This window comes from Clarias gariepinus, chromosome 12 (assembly GCF_024256425.1).
Source record: "Clarias gariepinus isolate MV-2021 ecotype Netherlands chromosome 12, CGAR_prim_01v2, whole genome shotgun sequence".
NCBI classification, from domain to species: Eukaryota; Metazoa; Chordata; class Actinopteri; order Siluriformes; family Clariidae; genus Clarias; species Clarias gariepinus.
Window position 1 is genome coordinate 4,388,989 of NC_071111.1, and position 22,807 is coordinate 4,411,795.

A 22,807-nucleotide genomic window follows, 5' to 3' on the forward strand; every position below is an offset into this window, starting at 1 on the left:
AGCAATAAACTTTAACAGGCAGCTCATAAAACTTGACACTTTTCTGGTTTTATATCTAGTTCAGAGTTCATGGTGGAGTTTTTCTCACACTGGCCTCTGGATGTCTCCTCTTGTGCACTTACACACACACACACACACACTCCCACTGTCAGCACTTTCTCTTGCTCAGTTTTGGTTTAGACTAGTTTCAGCTGCAGGAACACACAGCAGTGCCATGAGGCTGCTCCACAGCAGGTACCTGTGCACTGGGAGGGAGCAGAAGGTGAGGAACATGGGCAGGAACATGCTCAGGAGCTTCACCTGCTGCTCGGGGCTGAGTGCTCTCAGGGTGTGTGGTCCACAGCTCCACGGCCGGATCAGACCCAGGAGTGTGGTGTGTAGTGCCTCTCTCACGCGCTCATACTCAGCCCCGAGTGTGTATAGTGAGGCGTTTGTGAGAGCTGGAGTAAACCCGGAGCTCTTCTGGACTGAGGCTGCGCACAACATAACCTGGTTTCAAAGCTGGACTAAAACTCTGGACTGCACGGATAAAGTCTTCCCTAAATGGTAAAACACTTTTATAACACTCAATTATGTAGAACTCCAGCGCGCTGTGCTCTAAAACACTCTGTACTCAAGTTACTTATCGGAATGTGACTTCAGTAAACAACTGCATTGTGGGACGCGCCATCCCGGAAGTGAATTCTGATTGGCCGGCGGATTGTTTTTCACCGTTACTCCGATTTAAACCGGTTTCTCAAAACGTGTTATTCTGGAAATGTATTTACATCGTTACAGTTCTTGATATGTTTCATAAATGTAATGAAATATCAACTGTATCGTTGTTGTAGTTTGTTTCCGCTGACTGCATATCCCAAAATGCACCGCGGAAACCCGGACCAATCAGAAGCCTTCTCCACATGCGGGTATTTTAATTTTAAACTCTAACGGCCACGTTGGTCAAAACGGAGCGTCGACGTCATACATGTATAATAGCAAGAATAACAGTCTATATTGGAAGCATTAAAGGTGTAAAAACTTGAATTATACAAATAATTATCTAAAAAAAAGTAGGTCTGCAGTATAAACAAACTTTAGGAATATGTAAATAAATCATAAAAAATAAACTGTAAACCAACAAATTAATAATTGTAATGAAATATAATTTAAACTGGTTAGGAATAGGATATTTGTATGAGATGAGCCATGCTCCCCCCCCCCCCCCTCCCCAAAAAAAACCACGATCAAGTTAAAACTTGAAAAGAAAAAACTGCAGCGTTAAATATTTTAAAGTGTAATAATAATATTAATAATAATAATAAATCATATATTTTTTAGCCTCAGTAAGACCACTCTTTTAAATATCTTTTTTTTTTTAAATTATTGATTATTGTTGTAGTATGCAGAAACTCAGCGAACTGAATAGAGGACACAAGTGCATGTTTATTAAGCAAACAATCCGAACAAACAAACGAATCACTAGACCTGGGAACTAGGGTCAGAGTTACAGCTGGAAAATTTCACAGAATATCAGAGCTCAGTTATTACTGGAAGACACGTACACAATTACACTGAGTGTGTGTGTGTGTCTGTGTGTGTCTGTAAGAGTGTGTGTGTGTGAGAGTGAGATACTTATCATTATTATTATTATTATTATTATTATTATTATACATTTGTGTTCCTACTTTTTCAACAGTTTTTACTAGTGTTATTTTATTTTTTAATGCAGAGATAAATGTGTAGTCTTTTAACTATATGTATAAGAAAGATATTTTATTTTATTATATAAAAATTTCATTTATATTATGTTTTCTCTTTTTCTTACTTTTTTAACAACTTTTTCTTTGTACTATCTAACCATCTGACTTATTTCTGAGCTTTGGCAATGAGAACGTCCATATTTATCATGCCGATAAAGCACCTTCCTGAATCGTAAATCTTGAGCGAGAGAGAGAGAGAGAGAGAGATCAGATGCACTTGCGGGTGTGAATTTGGGGTTGGAGTGTTTAGGCCGCGCTGTGTTCAGATAAATTAGAGTCTAACCCTGATTACTGCGCGGCCCTGACTTAAATCAATTGTGTGATTTTAAATAAACGGCTCCTTACACCTTGTACCAAAATCCCATCTGACCAATCCGACACCCAGGTCTACACTACTAGTCAAAAGTTTGTACACCCCTTGTTCTATTTCTCTGGTCGTTCCTGATGTTTATTTTTTCTACACTGTAAAACAATACTTAAGGCGTCTAAAATACACAATAATCTCCTTTGAACAGTTGATATTGAGATGTATATCTGCTACTTCTGCTCTGTAAAGCTTCATAACGGCTCTAATCTGAGGTGCTGGTTGGTAATTGGTGATTTCTGAGGCTGGTGACTACAGCAGAGGTCAGTTTAAGTTTCATCATGGAGCTTGATTGGTTTCGCAAACGCACTCGACACGATACTGCTCCTGTAAGAACTGTTCCAGAGAACTGACTGTTGGTGTTGTTACGTAATTACGCCATGTATTTCATTATTGTAAAATCTCCAGTATTGTTGTAGAATGTAGGAAATAAATCCAAACTCATGTCTAAACTTTTGACTAGTACTGTATTTGTCTCAGTGTTTAAATTACAGCAAGACAGCAAATGTCTAATGTTTAATTTTTTTTCAATCTTACAATAAAGTCATACTGTAGTTTCTCCAGCTCATGGAGAAGCTCTGCAGGTGTTCTCACATGCGTGATGATGATGCACTGTGCCAACAGCCTGCGTTTAGTGATGTAAAGTGATTTAATCAAACACAACAGGACAGATGATTGGAGGTCGTGTGTGTCACTGTGGGTGTTGCAGGTTTGTAGGAGGGGAGCTGAACATGTGCTACAATGCTGTGGATCGGCACGTTGATGCCGGGAGAGGAGATCAGATAGCCATCATCCATGATAGTCCTGTTACTCACTCCAAACAGACGATCAGTTACAGAGAGCTGCTGGATCAGGTCAGTCCTCAGTGCACCAAACATGACCGGAAACACCCCTCAGTCACACATCACCTTGTTTTGTAAGCTTCAGTAACAGATGATTTCCACGTAATGTGGGTAAGAGGTAGTGTTTAGACATTCGTTTAAAAATTATTAGGGTTAGGGCTGGTTAAGGTATTGGACAATGTCAGGGGTAGCTCAGTGGTTAAGGCATTGGACTACGGTTCGGAAGATCCCAGGTTCAAACCCCACAACCACCAAGTTGCCATTGGTGGGCCCTTGAGCGCGGCCCTTAACCCTCAACTGCTCAGATGTATAATGAGATAAAAATGTAAGTCGCTCTGGATAAGAGCATCTGCCAAATGCCCAAATGTAAATGTAGTATGTGTGTGGCAATCGCACCGACGGGCGGGGCTGGAACCTGGATCCTCAGAGCTGAAAAGCAACCAGCCGACTGAGCCACCACTCCCACATCTTACATTTAATGTATTCTTGTAAAAATAGTTTCCTTTGTAGGTCGCTAGAGCACACTTTGGTTTAATCTAGATTTTTATAATGAAACTTGACCTTCAGCACACCTGGTGATGTCGTCTTATTATACGCGTTAAATGTGCCGTTATCCCACAGCCTGGTAACCGCGCTTCTCTTATGGAAAGCCATTAGAGCCATATGGTTAATTTGTGTAAAAAAATAGTGATGCATTAAAATTTCTAGCTTAATCACATGCGTTAACGCATTAATATTGGCAGCCCTAATAGGAAGGTAGAATTTCAAGTTCAAATCCAGTGAGTAGAGCTAACCTAGCTCATCAAAGCTAACCTCACAAGCAAAAGCTAACCTAGTGAGTGGAAGCTAGTCAGGCTAACTTAGCAAGCGTAGCTAATTGCACTTAAACTTTGGGTGAATTAATCTGATCAATGAGTTTTTGTATGTTTTCAATTAAAATGGATTTTCATTAAAGCATTTAAGGATGTGTGTGTGTGTGTGTGTGTGTGTAGGTGTCCAAGTTGGCAGGTGTTTTGGTAAAGCATGGTGTGAAGAAAGGTGACATGGTGGTGATCTACATGCCCATGGTGCCTCAGGCCATGATCACGATGTTGGCGTGCGCCCGGATCGGCGCTCCTCACAGCCTCATCTTCGGCGGCTTCGCCTCGAAGGAACTCTCCGTCCGCATCGATCACGCTAAGGTTGGCCTGTTTTAGCGCAAAGTGAGCGCTAAACTTTAATTTATCTTTTTTGAAGATGACCTTGTTTTGTTTTCCAGCCCAAACTGTTGGTCACGGCGTCGTTCGGGATCGAGCCGAGTCGCAAGGTGGACTACATCCCTCTGGTGGAGCGAGCGCTGGAGCTGAGCAGCCACAAGCCTCAAAAAGTCCTCATCTACAGTCGACCAGGCATGGTGAGAAGCTCGGTAGTCCCCAAAAACATCTTCACGCTCATCATAACCTCATAATCTCTAACTGCTGTTAAACCGATCCGTCTGTTTCCGATCCCTCTGCATGGTTAATATTTCTGCTTCCTGTACCCCTCGTTCCTGACTCTTATCTGTAATTGCATCCTGACTCACTCAGACACTTCACTCACACACCTGACAGAGTTTCCCTCTTATCTCTTTGTGTTTATCGCTGCCTCCTGGAGCTCCACAGTTGGGGTTGGAGTTACTGCTGTAGTGTGAGCACCACCTCTCCAGATCTCTCCAGGTCAGAGGGTTAAACCCGTCTTCATGCTCCTGCACTTGGACTTCATTTCTGCTCAAGTCTACTCCATGTAGCTGGTCTGCATTAGAGCGCGCATGTCTGTGTGATTGTGTGTAAAGTCTAATTACTCATACACTGAACAACTCTCTCAAATCACGGGTTTTCTAAATTTGTTACAATAACAGAAAACACAACACGTCAACTGGAACATAATGATCATTTTAAAGGTTCCATATGTTACTATTTTTTCAACAGGTCTTAGAACTCCTCCAAATGGTTTGTGTGTGTATATATGTGTGTGTGTGTGTGTGTATGTATGTATGTATGTGTGTATGGGTGTGTCTGTCTGTATGTGTGTTTAAATATGTGTATGGGTGTGTACGTGTGTGTGTGTGTGTGTGTGTGTGTGTTAATGGGTGTGTGTGTTTAAATGTATGTATGTGAGTGTGTTTAAATATGTATATGGGTGTGTGTGTGTGTGTGTGTGTGTGTGTGTGTGTGTGCGTAATTACCCCTTAGATAATGTACTTTTCACACCCTTATTTCACTACTCCTCCAAACACGTCAACCCCCTCCAGAAACAGCAAAGCTCATTTGGACTCCATATTAACACCAATTAACGTCTCCTGTTATACTGAACTTCCAGCCTCCTAACACACTGTATGAGTGCAGATCAATCCCTGCTATCTGTTATCACCCAGATGAGGATGGGTTCCCTGGTGAGTCTGGTTCCTCTCAAGGTTTCTTCCTATTACCATCTCAGGGAGTTTTTCCCTCAGCACCGTCGCCCTCGGCTTGTACATCAGGGATGATCTGATTATTCTGATTCACACACATTCACATCTCATACACACTTTAGTAATTATTTTGATTGTGTAAAGTTTCTTTGCGACAATGTCACTTGTTGAATTGAATTGAGTTGAATTCAAAGCTGAGAAACAGTCCAGGGGAGGGGCTCTTCTTATATGAGGTCACATTAGTGAGGGAGTCTAATCACCTTGTTTAACCCCTGGTTGGTACAAAAATGTAAAAAGAACAAAAAGTATGTTTTTTTTTAACGTCTTACAATAGGTCTGTTTTAATATGATGGAATCCAAAAAAACTTTAGAATAAAATGACGTGTCTGACTTTAATAAATAGCTAAAATTCAGAAATGTAATACCGTGTCTCACCACTCATTCACTACATAAGATGTAGAACGAGTCTGATTCACACACTGTAGAATACTAGTACACGAAAGATTAGGAAAGAGGTTGCAGCCAGCAGTCAGGACATCACAGAGGTGTTTATTACAAAAACTAATTTTAACCCTAACCCTAACCCATCCGCACACACGCTTGGCATGGGTTTTACACTGGATGCCCTTTCTGATGCCACCCTTCCAGTCTATCTGAGCTTGGGCCGGCACTGCATCCAGTGGCTGGGGTTTGGGCATTGGGTGGGAATCGAACCCGGGCCTTCTGCATGGCAGGCAAGAAACAATCCACTGAGCCACCAATGCCCTATAAAGGTTTTTTTTGGGTGTCACTATCCAAAACGCAGAGCAGGACGAAGCAGACAGCGTACTGTATGTACATGCATGTATCTTATGTCTTTGTACACAATCTTATCACAATCAAGTTTGAGAAACCCTGAGATAAAAATGAAATATTTCTATAAAGCTGAGCACATGGGAGTCGCCGGTCATTCAACACTTTAATCAACGCTTCCTGACGCCGTCACTTCTATGTCGTATGTAGCGTTTTCCACCCATTCTCTTCTCTATCTTGCTGAATGCTGATAACAGAAGTGTTATATTTTTTCCATCCACTCACCCCACACACACACACACACACACACCTCTCTGGATGATCTGGATGGATGGATGGATGGCTGTGTCTGCTATCTATAATAACCGAGCCCTAATCAGTGAATTCAATCTGTTCTGTGTGACATTCTGCCTATTCTGCATTCATATGACTCAGCTCGGAGACGGCGCCGTTATTACCGCCACCTCGCTGCTCTCTCGAGATTTCTCATTTCTGCTGTTCGATCCGTAACCTCCGCCCGCACTCATCTGCATCGACCCCCGTCTGTTTCTACCCAACAAGTTATGTTTTCACTTCATGCTTAATTGCTTAAGTTCTGTAGTTTGTGATAATATATACAGTAAAAGCTCAGGTGTGTGATGAAAAGCCCAAACACACACACACACACACACACACACACACTGTGCATTGGCATTTTCATTCATTCGTGAGTCGCAGATTACATGTTGATTCTGCATCAAACAGGTTATGCAGTAATTACACCACTGACACCAAACACATAAACAGCTGCTTCCTGTGTTGTCATGGAAACTATCAGAGCAAATTTCTTTGAAGGTGGAGGGTGGAAAATATGTGTTTTAGTGTCTCTTTGAGTGAAGCAGTTCCGATTTTACAGATAACAACGTTCAAAGAAACCGATCATCATGTTAATTAGTTTTTGCAGTTACTCCGCCAGTTGAGTTGTTGAGGAGGAAACTTGACTCGATGGTGTTGTTGAAACCATACACTTGCTCTTTCATTTGCTTCGCCATGGACCTAGGTTAATGCGGAAAAACAAGTTTCATAAAAGATAGTGAGCACAAGCTAACACAAAAGCATGTGCCAACAGGATAAATCTAGCTCAGCTCAGCTCGAAGTACAAAAATGAAAAAAAAATAAAATACTGCAGGTGTGCAAATTAGTGCCCGCTATCCTGCAGCACATTACAGCTACAATAGTGTCCTCCATATTCCTCGAGTACCAATGTTTCCTAGATTTCAGTTTGCATTAAGCACTCTGTCTTTAAAAAGTTTTGCAACAAATCTGTACGAATTCAGGACTTATAATGAGCTGTGTAAAGTCATAGGGTAAGATCGTGGCTTACTGTGGCACATCAGGACGACCTGTAGTGATCCCTCGGTCAAACTCATGAACGACGCATTTATACTCACTACCATGCATTTATGCGCATGTGAAAAAAAAAAATATATATATATATATATATATATAATGTTGGAGCCACAGCTTTTTTCTGACTGTTAAGTCCGGAGTAGGCCGGCTGTATGCTTCCGTAAGGGGGTTTTGTGCGCCAGGATGGTATCAGTAGTAAGTGAATCTAATATTTTGTTTCTGTAACATGTGATAACTGGGATAAGTTGTGCGTGTCAAATCTGTACCATGCGATTATAACTCTATAACAGCAGTGTATTCCATCTCAGCTCCACTTTAGTGCTTTGTTGCTGCACTGTAGCTCCAGTTATGTTACCTTATTCCCATTAAGCTCTTGACTACCCAGTGTCATATACAGTGGTTTCCGTTGTCGTCCCTAGTTCTTTAGCTTCCATTGTGTTTCCAATGTTTCCTTCCTGACTCTAGAGTTTTTTACCACCTACTAATTATTAGTTAACCAGTTCCCCTAGTTTCCAGGGTACTTCCTAGTATCTTCTATGCATACTTGGTTTCCCTGTTCTTTAGTTTCAATTGTGTTACCTGATCCCAAGTGGTTACCCTTAGGTTACCTTGTTCTCTCAAGCCTGCTCTGTAGATCCCATGGTTACTGGAAGCTACTGATCTGCTTTAATTGGGTACCACTGAAACCACACGTTTTGCAAAACTAAAGTATATCGCATGAGCCATTCTTTGGTGTTCCATGGGCTTCCTGATTTTAAGCAGTTAAAATAAAGATTGTGTCGCCACAATGGTTCTAAAAGAATGGAGAATAACAAAGCACAGGGGGACAAAACCTGAACCCTGAGGGACGCCATGTGTGGCTTCTCTCCATAGCTTATTTGCTGTCTTTATATATACACTACCGTTCGAAAGTTTGGAGTCACTTGCAAATTTCTTTGTTTTTGTTTAGTGATTTATTTTCTACATTCTACAACAATACTGGGGATTTCAAAACTATAAAATAACACATATGGAATTAGGTAATTACGTAACAACAACAAAAACAACAGTTAGTTTTTATTTTAAGACACAGAGGTCAGCCTTTCTGTAATAGTTCTTGCAAGAACAGTTTTGGCAAGTGCATTTGCAAAATCCGTCAAGCACCATAATGAAACTGGCTCTCATGAAGACCGTCCCAGGAGGACGAGACCAAAACCTAACTCTGCCACAGACGAGAAGTTCATTTAGAGTTATCAGCCTGAAAAATGACCAATTAACAGCACCTCAGATTAGAGGCGTTATAAAGTCTCTACAGAGCAGAAGTAGCAGAAACATCTCACCATTAACTGTTCAAAGGAGATTAATGCATTTTTTGGATGCCTTCAGCATTCCTTTACAACGTAGAAAGAAATAAAAATCAGGAACCATCATGGAGTTAGAAAGTGACCCCAAACTCTTGAACCTTAGTGTATATATATATATATATATATAAAATCTCATACTATTTTTAGGAGAAAGTGCATACACACCCCGAGCTGAGCCTGGACTGGGACAAAGAAATGTCTTCAGCTCGTCCTCACGACTGTGTGCCTGTTCCTGCTCATCATCCTCTCTACGTCCTGTACACTTCAGGAACCACTGGCACACCAAAGGTACAACACATACTCTCTCTCTCTCTCTCTCTCTCTGTCACACCCACACACACACACACACACACACAGCTCAGAGCTTTACTCCAACTCTGCAGAACTTTAAGTATTGTATCCTCAGTTCTAATAATCTCCTGCAGCGTGGGGAAAGCCAGCCTAAAGCAAGACATGACTACTGCTAAGTGTATCAGCTAAGCAGCTATTACAACTAGCGGCCCATCATTCTTTGCTAACAGGAGATTTAAATATTTACGCTTCTCTGTCAAATTCTCCTGCAGGGTGTAGTGAGGGGTACGGCAGGCTATGCAGTGATGCTGAACTGGACCATGTCCAGCATCTACGGTCTCAGCCCTGGTGAGGTGAGCCACGTGTTCAAGTGTTTCATCTCTCAGTCACAAGAATGCCCAAGCTTTTTCTTTTTTTATTGCAGCTTCTCACATGCTCTAGAAGTCTTAATGATTACATAAGAGCATTGCATTTTATTCATAATCTGTTTTACAGTAATCCTTATAAAAGACTGGTCTGGGTATCAGTAGCAGTGTGCAGGTGTAGAGAGCTGGCTTGCACTGTAGTTCATCTCTGTCTCGTGTCATCATGGCACTTTAAAGGTTAAAGGCTTATTAACTATGAGAATGAAAATGACACGCTAGAGATTTTGTCATTTTTCAGCTGAGCAGAGCCCGAGGAAAGAAATTTGCAACGAAATTCAATTTGAAGTTTTCTCTCCGTTTGTCATTTTGTCACAGCCATGGGTTAAACCATATCTAAAATAATGTTAATATTGGCTAACCAGGATAACTAGCTAGCTGAACACAAGCAATTATATTTAACAAAAAAAACCTTAAGGCAATTTAGTTGAATTTAATTGTTGTATATGATTAAAACAGCTTTTTAAAAACTCTTTCCATTTAAAACACCACTTTGCCACTCTGGTTTGCACAGCGTTGCTCATTCTTATCCTGAGTAACTCTGTTCCTCTTTAAGCTGTCGTGTGTGTCTCTCAGGTCTGGTGGGCTGCGTCAGATTTGGGTTGGGTCGTCGGACACTCTTACATCTGCTACGGCCCTCTTCTCCATGGCAACACCACTGTGCTCTACGAGGTAGGTGTGTGTGTGTGTGTGTGTGTGTTAGTCTGAACACCACATGGCTTCTGCTCTCAGCAGGTGAAATCCTACTGTTCACAGTGACTGTCTTGTGTCTGCACATACAAATAAAAGCACAGCATATTTTCATGATTTATCATAAAAGATATACTTATTATAAAGCATTTATTTATTATTATAGAGCATTTATTTCATGATATGTTACTTAATTTCAGAGTACATATACATTACACTTAGTGCTTACTATTAATAGGAAAACCTGTACTTCTGCTTATTCATGGCATCAGCAAATTGCCAGCAGCACAATCCATGAAATCAGTACGCATCCGGTCAGGCACTCGGGGACATTTATTCAAGTGATTATTGTGATTTTAATCGTAGCATGGTGGTTAGTGCCAGATGGACCGGGTATTTTACAAATTGTTGATCTCCTGAGATTTTTTTTTTTATTCAAAAAAGCAAAAAAGCATCGATGGTCGAGATGGTAGTACCTTGTAAGTATGACATAGCAGCAGTAGGAACCTGTAAAACTCAGGATGGCAGCAGAAGGGACTTGTGAAACTCAGGATGGCAGCAGAAGGGACTTGTGAAACTCAGGATGGCAGCAGAAGGGACTTGTGAAACTCAGGATGGCAGCAGAAGGGACTTGTGAAACTCAGGATGGCAGCAGAAGGGACTTGTGAAACTCAGGATGGCAGCAGAAGGGACTTGTGAAACTCAGGATGGCAGCAGAACGGACTCGTGAAACTGAGGATGGCAGCAGAACGGACTCGTGAAACTCAGGATAGCAGCAGTAGGGACTCGTGAAACTCAGGGTGGCAGCAGAAGGGACTCGTGAAACTCAGGGTGGCAGCAGAACGGACTCGTGAGTCTCAGAGTGGCAGCAGAACGGACTCGTGGAACTCAGTATGGCAGCAGTAGGGACTTGTGAAACTCAGGATGGCAGCAGTAGGGACTCGTGAAACTTAGGGTGGCAGCAGAAGGGACTCATGAAACTCAGGATGGCAGCAGTAGGGACTCGTGAAACTCGGGGTGGCAGCACAACGGACTCGTGAGTCTCAGAATGGCAGCAGTAGGGACTCGTGAGTCTCAGAATGGCAGCAGGATGTGCATCAGAATGTCAGAACTAATTTTTTAGATCAGAACCAGCCAAGTACATTATTTGCATATATAAGGAATTTGTTTTGGTGACAGAAGCTTCAAGAGATCAAAACAACACAAAAAACACAAGGAATGGAACAGGATGGGGGGTATTATCAAATCAGTATCAGTGGTAGTTGAGAAACCAAAAACAGGACAAATGAACAAATTCAGTAAGACAACTGGAGAGCTCCACGCCGAGGCAGCCATCCTATATGTTAGGAGGGGTTAGAGAGTATTTACCCCCCCCCTTCTCTCTCTCTCTCTCTCTCTCTCTCTCTCAAATGACGATACTGTTTTTGCCAACTTTTAATTACATTTTTCTTTTAGGCTCACTCTCATGTAATATTAATATTGCACAGCCTTCTATCCATTCTCTGATTAAACACACACACACACACACACACACACACGCTCTCGCTCGTCATATAATTCTTTTCTTTCTCTTAGCATGCTACACGCCCCAGTGGTTAAAGTTGTGAGAATACTGTTGCTAGGCAGCTGAGGAATATGGACTGAGAGCACAAGCTAACTAACGACTGAGGTGATTTAGCTCATAACTCTGAGTCACTATAGTTTATAAAGACAATGTGGACACACAGTGGCGGTGGAAATAAAGATTATCAGGAATAGCAACATTTACTTCAGATGTGTTGAGAAAATATTTCGAAAATTCTTTATACCACTAGATTAATACGATCATTATTATTAGCATGTGGCTTTTGGCTTTATGTTTATTTTAATTCTTTTTGTTTTATTTAATAATTTAAATGATTTAACTAGCAATTCATTACACCAGGTAAAAAAAGCATTGGTAATGTGTGTGTGTGTGTGTGTGTGTGTGTGTGTGTGTGTGTGTGTGTGTGTGTGTGTGAAAAGGGAAAACCCGTGGGGACTCCAGATCCCGGAGCATTTTTCCGTGTTATGTCTGAACATGGAACAGCGGCGGTGTTTACAGCTCCCACTGCCATCAGAGCCATCAGGCAACAGGATCAACATGCAGCATACGGAAAACAGTACACACTCGACAGGTGACCACACCCCTTCTACAGATAACCACACCCCTTTTAAATGTAACCACACTCCTGCTGGTAACCACACACCAGGTAACCACAACAACCACACCCTATACTCCAGGTAACCACACCCCATACTCCAGGTAACCACACCCCGTACACCAGGTAACCACACCCCATACTGCAGGTAACCACACCCCATACTCCAGATAACCACACCCCATACTCCAGGGAACCAGACCCCATACTTCAGGTATCCACACCCCATACTCCAGTTAACCACACCCCATACTCCAGATAACCACACCCCATACTCCAGGGAACCAGACCCCATACTCCAGGTAACCACACCCCATACTCCAGATAACCACACCCCATACTCCAGGGAACCAGACCCCATACTTCAGGTATCCACACCCCATACTCCAGTTAACCACACCCCATACTCCAGATAACCACACCCCATACACCAGATAACCACACCCCATACTCCAGATAACCACACCCCATACTTCAGGTATCCACACCCCATACTCCAGATAACCACACCCCATACTCCAGATAACCACACCCCATACTCCAGTTAACCACACCCCATACTCCAGTTAACCACACCCCATTCACCAGGTAACCACACCCCATTCACCAGGTAACCACACCCCATACTCCAGGTATCCACACCCCTTTTAAATGTAACCACACTCCTGCTGGTAACCACACACCAGGTAACCACAACAACCACACCCCATACTCCAGGTTACCACACCCCGTACTCCAGGTATCCACACCCCATACTCCAGATAACCACACCCCATACTCCAGGGAACCAGACCCCATTCCCCAGGTAACCACACCCCGTACTCCAGATAACCACACCCCATTCCCCAGATAACCACACCCTGTACTCCAGGTATCCACACCCCATACTCCAGGTAACCAGACCCCATACTCCAGGTAACCAGACCCCATTCCCCATGTAACCACACCCTATACACCAGGTAACACCACTTTTGTACATAACCACACCTGTACACTGGATAGCCACACCCCACACCACCTCTACACCAGGTGTCCACACCCTATACACTGGTTGGCCGCACCATATAACTGGTAACCACACCCGTCTACCAGGTAACCACACCCGTCCACCAGGTAAAAAAAAAAGCCCATACACTGCTGAACCAGGTAACCACACCCCATCTAAAGGTAACCACACCCCACACACTGGGTAACCACACCTGCACAACACATGTACAAGCTGTAATAAAATGTTTTAATTTAATACCTGCACTAGTTGTAATGTTCCATCTCTCTCGTTCTCTCTCGCTCTCTCTCGTTCTCTCTCTCGCTCTCTCTCGCTCTCTCTCGTTCTCTCTCGTTCTCTCTCGCTCTCTCTCGTTCTCCCTCGTTCTCTCTCTCGCTCTCTCTCGCTCTCTCTCGCTCTCTCTCGTTCTCTCTCGTTCTCTCTCGCTCTCTCTCGTTCTCCCTCGTTCTCTCTCTCGTTCTCTCTCGCTCTCTCTCGCTCTCTCTCGCTCTCTCTCGTTCTCTCTCGCTCTCTCTCGCTCTCTCTCGCTCTCAGGCTCAGGACTTTATTTGTAGCAGGGGAGAGGTGTGATATCGAGACACTACAGTGGGCCAAAAAGAGTTTTGGAGTTCCTGTTTTAGATCACTGGTGGCAGACTGGTAGGGCACACACACACACACACACACACACACACACGCTTACACAGTCCTACTTCAGTTCGACTTGACTACCTGAAACTGATTTAAATTCATGAGTGGTGGCACTTTAGTCTCTCTCTCTCTCTCTCTCTTTTTCTCTCTCTCTCTCACTCTCTCTCTTTTTTTCTCTCTCTCTCTCTCTCTCTCTCTCTCTCTCTCTTTTCCATTCATTAATGCAGTTCTGCAGGGAATAAGACTCACACTAAGGTGTAGTTTCTCTCTCCAAACTGCACCATTACCATAAATATATTACTGTAACTGTAATATCTCACATTTAATTTTAAAATCATCTAGAAAGAAAAATATGTGGACAAAAAAGGAAACAAAAAAGAGAGTGAGTTATTGAGTAGGTGTGTGTGTGTGTGTGTGTGTGTGTGAGAGAGAGAGAGAGAAAGAGAGAGACAGACATTAAAGGTACCAACATCAAAAACATCAGTAAAGTGTGTGTTAAAGCAATCTGATGTAACGTAATAAGATTTCATGAAATAAAAAAAAGGTGCACACACACACACACACACACACACACGACCAGGAGTGTGACGGCTGCTGATAATAATCTCACTGCTATTTTAGGATTCAGCTCCCGCTGTGGAGAGACAACGCTTATACGTGTGTGTGTGTGTGTGTGTGTGTGTGTGTGAGATGAGGGGTGATGATGTCACTGCTGTTGTTGCTGAGCAACCTGTGCGTTTCCTGCTGGGAGTACGTGACAGTGTGGAGACCGGGTGTTTGTGTGTTTGTGTTTGTGTGTAATTCATGGTACTATACATCACTTTATTCCCATCAGATGTCAATTTAAAGAGACGGATTACAGGCAGAGTTGTTTCAGCATAAAGTTCAGGGTCGACACACACACACACACACACACACACTTTTAGAAACCAATCGATGTTTTATAAACGCTCCCGTTTGGCCAGTTTTCACGATCAGGTGTTGATTTCGAGCGCTCCTGTGTCTGTAGAGCTGGACGTCTTTGCCCTTGAGTTTGTGTATATTTATTCTTTAGGTTATTCTCATTATTATTATTATTATTATTATTATTATTATGTATTTAAAGAAAGGTAGAAGAAAAAACAATCGAGTCTTCTCCGGGTCACAGTGTAAGAAGGGTCACTGCTGGATTATTTCTAAAAGGAATGATTAATAATCTGTAATTACAGTAAACCTGTTTACAGACCCATGTGAGGTCGGGAAATCCCACCTTCTGCGTTCTGATTGGTTACAAGAACTCCTTCTCCTCTGTGATTGGTTAGAATCTTAGAGCTCAGAGGCAGGACTTTATGTTTATGTAAATAAATATTAATTATTAATTGTCAGTGTCAGTCTGAACCATGTGTCACTTTAAGTTATTCCTTAAATGTTGTTGATGTTGTTGTTAATAATAATAATGATTATTATTTTGCTAAAGGAACTGAGGTTAGGTTCATTATGATATTTTAAATCTATTTCTAATAAATCCCGCCCCCTGTGTTATGACTGAGTGAATGATTCCTGTCTCATCTGTGATTGGTTGGATCCCCAATGCGCACAGAAGGCAGGGTAGCATTAAACGTAGCATTTCTTTAGGACAGTATAGCTAACAAGATTGTCGCTAACTGTAAGGATTCTGTCGCTATGGTAACCGTATTAAAAGTTCACCCTGTGAATGAAAGCTCTTTTTAATCTCTTCAGTTTTGTAAAATGTATTCCATCAGTGGAAAAAATCTGATAATTAAATTAAAGATAAAAGATTTAACATTTTTTTTTATAATAAACCCTTTTTCATTTTGAAAGTTTTAAATATAATATTTTAAAGTAATCTTTATAATTTAATTAAATTAGAATGGTAAATCTTTAATTAAATTAATTCAAAAAGTTTTTTTACCTGATTGTTATTTACTTGATTGTCGATTGTTATTTAATTAGACATTTAACCAAAAATTAACTCCAATCTTTTATTTTTAATGTAACATTTACAATTGAAATAAAATTTAACTTCTTTAAGTAAAATTTTACTTAAATTTGAAGTCTTTTAAGTATTTTAATGTTAAAAATATAAGTAAAATTAAATTAAATGTTTAAAAAATCGTATAGCGGAAATGATATTATAAATATAGACTCATTATTAAAAGTAAAATCAGAGTTGGGCTAAGCATAAGATTATCACTAATTATTATAGTAATAAATAAAGATCATGTTGCTAATGCTAATGTGCTCGTCTAGTGATTAAAGGAAGTGTTTAACTCGAGTTACTCCTGTTTTTTGCGAGATTGCACATTAAAATAACTTTTACCCTTCTATGTATTTTTCACTTTCGTGTCCTTTTTAGTTTTTCAGTGAAAATTCAAGCAGTTGAGCCCAGAGCTCAGGAAACACCTGCACACATCCGGTTCCTCCTTCAGTTTCACAAACACTTGTAGACTTGTAGATCAAACTGTGTTTGCACAGACAAGTGTGTGGAAATGTAAACGTTTTAAAAGCACACACACACCCACACACACACACACACACACACCCACACACACACATAGAGCGACATTCAGGTCTGAAGTACAAACTCGCAGTGATGAACGATCTGGTGTAAAAGGTTCCTCTGCTGAAGGACCTGGAGGAACCTGATACTGCAGTCTGGACGTCCACCTGTGAGGATGCACTGCAAAATAATGTCACCTTAGCAAATAGAAGTATGAAAACATCTTAAATCTAGAATTGTTATTAGTATAAAATCATATTTCGAGCTTATACGTTTTTTTGTCCTGTCAGCAGATAATTTTGCTAATTTATTTTAAACGTTCCTTTCAAGAAAGAAGCAAACTTTAAAAGCTTAAAAATATTACAAACATGTCCAGAAATAATCCTAATGATCAAAAAGTGGATCTCCATTTCCGGAGATTTAAGATCCTTTTTTCCCCCCCATGTGTGTTCCACCTGGAAGACACCGTTACTCCAAGACCAGCGTGTGAGACCTGAGTGAAGCTCTACAGAAGGACTCTACGGACAGATTGAACAAAAATGTGTGTTTTACTGAGAGCTGTACAGTATGTGGAGGACACATGATGAGGCTTTTGGTGCACATGGGGTGATAGTGTCCAGAGCTACAGAAAGTCACAGCGTGATGGTGAATGGGTCTTCTAGCAGGACCAGGATCTTAAACAAACATGTGAAGCTTGAACAATAAAGTGAAAGTGTAGGACAGGCCGTGATCCACCCCCGAGTGAGGAGCCTGAGTTACAGCGCCTCTGTCAGGACAAACCAGGAAGAACACTTGGAGCATGTGGAGAATCCCTGAATTACCCTGACGAGGCCTGTTCTGTGATTAAACTCCATGATCTCCATGTTTGACTCCACACAGCGATGTAGAGGAACATAGAGTGTGTAGTGTGGTGAGAATCCGAGTCTGAGCGTTCAGTACCTTCAGCTGTTTCCACAACGACACACACACACACACACACACACACAGTAAATCTGTTTATTATCAACCAAGCATTAATGCAACACGTCTCTGTGAACAAGCCGTTGCTATAGAAACCACAAGGGTTGCGTTAATACAAACCTGCACTACTGTCAGAGCTGCTGCTCCAGAAAATTAATCATCACTTTTTTTGACCAATCAGAATCCAGGACGCCAGCCCTGTGGTTATTAAACTCAGTTTTGGTACAGCTCCAACTCCGAGGCCTTAATAACCTCTGCACTGACCTTAGCAGTCATGTGTATGTGTGTGTGTGTGTGTGTATTAATGCGTGTGTGTGTGTTTTCTAAAACTTGTTCATCTGTTCTCCAGAGAGCGGCTCAGCCATCACAGCGTCGTGTGTCGGTTTGGGAAATTCTCTATCGCCTCCTGCTGGAACTGCAGGCAAACCTGTACCGGGATACAATGGTGAGAACACACACACACACACACACACACACACACGGACTACTAACATAGGTATCTCACTGTCGTAATATGATATGATATGTTATGATATTTACATGCTGATATCTTTATTCAATAAATTTTGTATCTTGTAATCTGTTCTATCAATGATGTTTATTTTTAAAAGTTTAGTGTTAAATTTGTACTTTATTAATTACATGCTAAAACATTTTCAGTAAATCTTACAATTACAAAGAAATACATCAAAATTATTATCAAATATTTGAAATGTATCTTTAGATAAATGCGTAGCATTAATAATATACAGATAGAATTAAAATGTTTTATACGGTATAATGTTAATGATTATGTATTATAATTATTTCATGTTACTCATACTTTTACATAATATAAAAAATACAGTGTATTTCAGTAAATTAGAATATCATCTAAAGGTAGAATTTCATTTAAAAAGTTTTAGATTCATTATGTTTAAAGTGAAATATTTTTAGCGTTTTCTTTTTGTTATAATTTCTATGATCATAAAAAAGCCTGTAAGCTACACGAGTCACTACTGTGGCACGCGTCAGAGTTTCACATTCAAAACTCTACAATCACGCAGATACACATGAACAGTAGCACAAACACAATCCAACACATTCAGCTTGAGTAGATCAGCTTTAGACTCCACCCACTGAGTGTGATGGAAGACTGACAGGTTTGATTTTGTATGTGTGTATCCGACTAGCGGGCGTGACGTCAATAAATCATCAAGTAAATAAGCCGTGAAGTAAATGGAGTAAATAATGAAGTAAATAATTGAATACATAATGGTATAAACAAGGATATAAATAATTAAATAGTTAAATAAATAAATAAATTGATTGATAAATAAATCATGAAATAAAAACTAACAAAATAAATAATGAAATTGATCGTGAAATAAATAAATAATGAACTGCATGCCTAAATAAATAATTTATTAAAATATCTAAGTAGCAGTCAAATAAATGACTTATGTTTATTTATTTATTATATTTAATAAAATAAAACTATTTAATGATATTCAATAAGTTACTGCTACTTTTATTGATGTATTTAATGACATGTTTATAGATTGATCGCTGTCCGTAGCTGTGCGAGGTCGTAATCTTAATCCTGTGTTACACAGTGACCGTGATCGACGATGAAATGCAACCGGTGAAGCCGGGGCTGCTGGGAAATATCGTGGTAAAGTAGGTTTTACAAACACACACACACACACACACACTACACTAATATATATATATATATATATATATATATATATATATATATATACACACACATACACACACTTGCATATATACATAGTGTGTGTGTGTGTGTGTGTATCAGACTGCCCCTCCCACCTGGTGCTGCGCTCTCTCTCTGGCAGAATGACGAGCTCTTTAAACAGACCTACTACACCAAGTTCCCTGTAAGTGATCAGAACACACAGACGCGCTCAGTGTGAAACACACCACCTAGTGGAGAACACCTAGACTGCAGCAATCAAGTACACAACACTCTCTCTCTCTCTCTCTCTCTGTCTCTGTCTCAGGGTTACTATGACACTATGGATGCCGGTTATGTCGACGAGGAGGGGTTTGTATACATTATGTCACGTTCTGATGATGTCATCAATGTGGCAGGCCACAGGCTCTCCACTGGAGCGCTAGAAGAGGTGAGAGAGAGAGAGAGAGAGAGAGAGGCTGTTTTACTCTTACTGTTAACTCTGTGTGTCTACATAAAATACAAAATAAAAATGTCTTAATCTAAAAGTGTGTGTGTGTGTGTGTGTGTGTGTGTGTGTGTGTGTGCAGTGTATACTGCAGCATCCCGGTGTAGTGGACTGTGCTGTAGTCGGACTGGAGGACTCATTGAAAGGACACGTCCCTCTGGCACTGTGTGTCCTCCAAAACGGTCTGTACTGTGTACTATTAATACTTTCACCAGAGAGAGAGAGAGAAATATAACAATACTAAACATAGAAATAAATTTGTGTTTAGAAAAAATAGAAAGTGAAAGATCTAAAAATGGTGAGGGAGAGAGAGACTTTAAAGGAGACAAGCACAGAGGGAAAGAGAGAGAGAGAGAGAGAGAGAGAGATGGTGAGAGATTCATTAACAAAAAAACATTTTTAAAAGAGTGTGTTTATAGATTATGGAGAGTAAGAAATCAAAACCATGGGAGAGAAAAAAAAAAGAGAAAAAGTATAACATTTAATGTACTCATCTAAAATAGAAAAACAAGATAAAAAAAATAAACAGATAACAGAATTTGTGTGTTTGTGTGCGACAGACTTTGAGAAGAATAAATCGACAGTGCTGAAGGAGTTGGTCGGTTTGGTGCGAGATAACATCGGTCCTGTCGCCGCATTCCGGAAAGTTCTGTTCGTCAGAGTTCTTCCCAAAACTCGCTCGGGAAAAATCCCACGATCCTCTCTGGCCTGCCTCGTCAACGCCAAGCCGTATAAGGTGCTCGCTTTTCTTACATTAACATCCGCTAGCGATAATGACTATGCTAACTCCAGGATTGTAAAATGCTAGCTGCTGTTTCAGAGTAAGCGCACCTGGTAGCGTTTTTCTTTACAAATCACCAGAAGTTATTTTGATTATGTTTATCTTTATAACGTACACCAATCCTGCACGCTAGCTAACTCAACGATCGGATGTAATTAACAGAAATTGTTCTGATGAAGCGTGTACCGTATTAGCATGGTGGAGTATTAAGGTAACTAGCTTTTTTTTTTTTTTTTTACAACTAACTAGCAATACATTTTAATGAATCATATGTACTGTAAAGGTGAATTAGCTGTTAGTGTTTTAGCTAGCTAGCTAGCTATCTGAATTTTTTTATTGTTCCCACAAGAATCAGAGAAACATTCACCAGTAGCTTTTACATTAACTATCTACTGTAGCATAACTAGCAAGCAAACAATTTAAGTTTTTTTTTTAATGTTATCATGATAGGAGTATTCAGTATTGATTCAGGCGTTCATTTAAACATGATAATGAAGTTAAACTTGTGTGTGTTTTGTAGATCTCTCCCACTATCGAGGATCCTGGAGTGTTCAAGACCATCGAGAAGGTCGTGAGGGAACATGTAAAAGGACCTGGAAGTTAACAACACACTCTCTAATACACCAAAGCGCACACATGAAAGCACACACTCCAGCCGTGGTGATCCTTTAGGAGCCCATGACCACTCAGAGTATGATGTAATTTACATGAGATTACCTTAACACGTTCACATGTGTTTTTACAATGTTAGCAAACTGTGAAGAATTGTCAGGTTATGATATAGTGAGTTGATGTCTGATGTCTAAATGCACAATAGTGACACAAGGACAAAATGAATTACATGAAGTTAGCCCTGTACTGTTAAATAGTAGCTACATCCGGTTTATTTGAAAAGGACAACTTTACTATAGTTATGTTAGTAAAGCTGATAAGCAAGTAACATTGTTAAAATCATGTAGCGTAATGTTGCTAACAACAGGCTAGTGAATCGAGTAACATTACTACAGTTAAAATACAATAAACACTACTTGATTTACTGGCTGTCTTTAGTTATTTTACTTTTCTAGCTTAACTTTAGTAACATTCCTGCTTAAAATCTGTTCTATTTCTGTTCCTAAATCTATCTAAAAAGTTTGCTAGTTAAAGTTTTTTTTTAACTAATAGCTGTAATGCTATTCTCAGTAGTAATTCTACTTTTTCTAACTTTCTAATCTTTGGTATTGTTACTTACTTCACTTGCTTTTTTAATGTCTTTCTTGTTCACTTCTGGTAGAATAACTGCAATAATAAAACGTGTAATTTACTATTTTAAGTCTACTATAGATGTTAGTAATGATACAGTATCTACTTTACTACCCTTACATTACTAAAGTTACAGTAACTCAAAAAAAATTACCTCTTAGCACGTAAAATATATCTTGAATATAGTAAAAAACAGAGTATGGCAAACCACATATAGGATTTCTACCTTATTCCTAGACATATTTTACAAATAATTTTAAGTGTAAATGTCTGTTTTTTATTTTATGCTTTTTTTGTCCAGAATTAATCAAAATTATCTGCCAACAGAAAAATAAATTTATGCCTAAAAATAGTAAAATAAAATCATACTTAGTTAAAGTTTTGTAATAATACTGAAGTTATTAAATTACTTTACTACTTTTAGTTGTTATCTTAGTAACTTTGATACCTTTATTTACCTTATTCAAATTCAAATTTTATTTGTCACATACACAGTCATACACAGTACGACATGCAGTGAAATGCTTAGACAACTGCTCGTGACCTAAGAATAAAAGAATAGAAATAGGAATCGGAGAACATGAATAGGAATAACTGATGTTAAACTATTAACATTGGTATAACTATTTGAATTATTTTACTTTAGTAACATAATTTGCATTACCTACTATAGTAGCAATATTTGCTTTACTATACTCATTTTATAAACATTTACTTTACTGACTTTTGTTGCATAATTGGCTTTATGAACTTTGGTACTGTAGCACTGTTTGCTTTACTTTACTAACTATAGCAGCATTATTTGCTTTACTTTACTAACTTTAGTAGCATAATTTGATTTACTTAATAAACTTTAGTTAAAGCAATATTTTAAAAAATGGCTTAATGTTAGTTGCGTTTCTTTTATTTAACTTCTTAACTATACTGTAGCTTAATTATATATATTAACTATTAATTCTGTGTAGCTTAACCAGGTAACATTACTTGCTAGCCCAACTTTAGTAACATTACTTCCTTTGTTAC

General features: G+C 39.8%; 1 protein-coding gene across 2 annotated transcripts; it reads left to right on the forward strand.

The window, feature by feature from the left end:
- The first annotated feature begins 234 nt into the window (after positions 1-234).
- On the forward strand, positions 235-21,578 carry acss3 (acyl-CoA synthetase short chain family member 3). Of its 2 annotated transcripts, XM_053508320.1 has the most exons (16): positions 235-546; positions 2,813-2,957; positions 3,938-4,126; positions 4,204-4,338; positions 9,045-9,185; positions 9,461-9,541; positions 10,187-10,282; positions 12,305-12,456; positions 14,021-14,124; positions 17,925-18,020; positions 19,171-19,234; positions 19,377-19,458; positions 19,582-19,704; positions 19,844-19,943; positions 20,322-20,497; positions 21,063-21,578. In XM_053508320.1, exons 1-16 carry the CDS (start codon positions 272-274, stop codon positions 21,144-21,146), a joined length of 2,043 nt encoding a protein of 680 aa, XP_053364295.1. In that variant the 5' UTR covers positions 235-271; the 3' UTR covers positions 21,147-21,578. The 2 variants fall into 2 exon arrangements, with proteins under 2 accessions (XP_053364295.1, XP_053364296.1); XM_053508321.1 differs by lacking the exons at positions 235-546; positions 2,813-2,957; positions 3,938-4,126; positions 4,204-4,338 and adding an exon at positions 4,517-4,639.
- Positions 21,579-22,807: the final 1,229 nt, after the last annotated feature.

What these genes read in the sequence shown, in the direction of transcription:
- acss3 (XM_053508320.1), top strand. Translation starts at nt 272, where the DNA reads ATGGGCAGGAACATGCTCAGGAGCTTCACCTGCTGCTCGGGGCTGAGT. An exon ending in CCACTGGAGCGCTAGAAGAG is followed by an intron (nt 19,705 to 19,843) that starts GTGAGAGAGAGA and finishes GTGTGTGTGCAG; the next exon opens with TGTATACTGCAGCATCCCGG. An exon ending in ACTGTGTGTCCTCCAAAACG is followed by an intron (nt 19,944 to 20,321) that starts GTCTGTACTGTG and finishes TGTGTGCGACAG; the next exon opens with ACTTTGAGAAGAATAAATCG.